We start from the raw sequence: 1,622 nt of genomic DNA, 5'->3' as shown, positions 1-1,622 counted from the left end.
CATCAGCGCCTGACCGCACAAATGTGCTTCTAGAGGAATGGTCAAAAACTCCCCATAAACACTCTCCTAGACCTTGTGGAAAACCTTCCCAGAAGAGTTGAAGCTGTTAGGGTGGGACAACTCCATATTCCACATTCATGTGCATGTAAAGGCAGACAGCCCAGTTTTGATCTGGCTCACAGTCTCCACTCTAAATCATCCCAAAGGTGTTCTATCAGGTTGAGGTCAGGACTCTGTGAAGTTCCTCCACACCAAACTCACTCATCCATGTCTTTATGGACCTTGCTTTGGTCACTGGTGTGCAGTCATGTTGGAACAGGAAGGGGTCATCCCCAAACTGTTCCCACAAAGAGCATGAAATTGTCCAAAATGTCTTGATATGAAGCTGAAGCATTAAGAGTTCCTTTCACTGGAACTAAGGGGCCTGAGACCAACCCCTGAATTCAATGATTTGGAGGGGTGTCCCAAAACTTTTGGCAATATAGTGTATAAACCACTCTGTGCAGCCGTGATGAGCTGAAAAGCATCTCTGTCCAATTTCATTGATCTTGTGCTGAGCTTACTATGAGATTCCTGTTCATGCCTGACAGGAGTGTGTTGTTCTGCTGTTGAAGAGCATCTCCCTCAGGTTTCTCCGTGCTCTGAGATGCTTATCTGCTCATCACAGCAGTATAAAATGAGCTATTCACCTTGACCTGAATTTTATTTATTTGTTTATTTTTTCTTTAGAAACACTGTGCGTAAAAAAATCCTCTGGGGTCAGCAGAAATTCTCGAACCATCTACCATGCCCACGGGATAAAGTCACTGAGGTTCATTCCCTATGTTCTGGTGTCATACCTGAAGCTCTTCACCTGGATCTGTATGATGATTGGCTGACTGCATTGATGAACAGCTGTACAGATGTTTCTAAACAAGTCACTGAGAAGTTGCACAAGCACTCTTTCTACTTCTTACCATTTATAACAGCCTAAAAGAAATATGCAGCACAGCTCAGAGGCTCACTTTTGAGTTTAATAATAAATCGTAAGCATCTGTTTACATTAGCATACAGCTAACTAGTAACGGAAGCAGGCTAGCTAGACTAATAAGTAGAACAACTTATGCTAGTCGCTTTAGAACCGTTTTTAAAACACGTCACTGGTTTTATTCACGTGTCAAAACCTGTTCGGGAAACGTTTACATACCCATGGTGTTGATGAAAAAATAAAAACGAATAAGAGTAAAGCTTAAAAAAACTATTAAAAAGTCCTGTTTATTTAATCAGCGCGAGTCACTGCGGAGTCGAGCGTTGGTTGACTGTCGCCATGGAGACGGCTGAGTTGCTGAAAGCGCATGCGCAGACAGACAACCTAAGGCTATGTGAATGTACAATTCAATGTGATGACCTGGAAAAGGTCAGACTGAAAAGAAAAAAAAAAAAAAATCATGGTGTGTGTGTGTGTGTGTGTGTGTGTGTGGCCACTGTAAGAGCGGTGCACTTCATCCTTCACTGGGAAAGTCTTCTATCATTTACAAATCAAATCAGTGACATCCCCATGCATGCAGCTGGCCGAGGAGACCGTGTGCTGGACAGTCTGCTCCTAATGGCCTGAGGGATGATGAATGACCAGTGATCTGCAT

General features: G+C 43.2%; 1 protein-coding gene across 3 annotated transcripts in view; it reads right to left on the bottom strand.

Annotated features, from left to right (window-relative positions):
- Window positions 1–1,322, bottom strand: part of lekr1 (leucine, glutamate and lysine rich 1) — a 96,379-nt gene extending 95,057 nt beyond the window's left edge. For all 3 annotated transcript variants that reach the window (XM_058387018.1, XM_058387021.1, XM_058387022.1), the window contains exon 1: window positions 1,187–1,322. In XM_058387018.1, the coding sequence (XP_058243001.1) occupies window positions 1,187–1,190 (4 nt within the window). In that variant the 5' untranslated portion in view covers window positions 1,191–1,322. The remainder of the gene's footprint in view (window positions 1–1,186) is intronic.
- Window positions 1,323–1,622: the final 300 nt, after the last annotated feature.

The sequence above is a fragment of the Hemibagrus wyckioides genome, linkage group LG04 (assembly GCF_019097595.1).
Source record: "Hemibagrus wyckioides isolate EC202008001 linkage group LG04, SWU_Hwy_1.0, whole genome shotgun sequence".
NCBI lineage: Eukaryota > Metazoa > Chordata > Actinopteri > Siluriformes > Bagridae > Hemibagrus > Hemibagrus wyckioides.
This window is presented reverse-complemented; position numbering and strand designations above follow the sequence as displayed.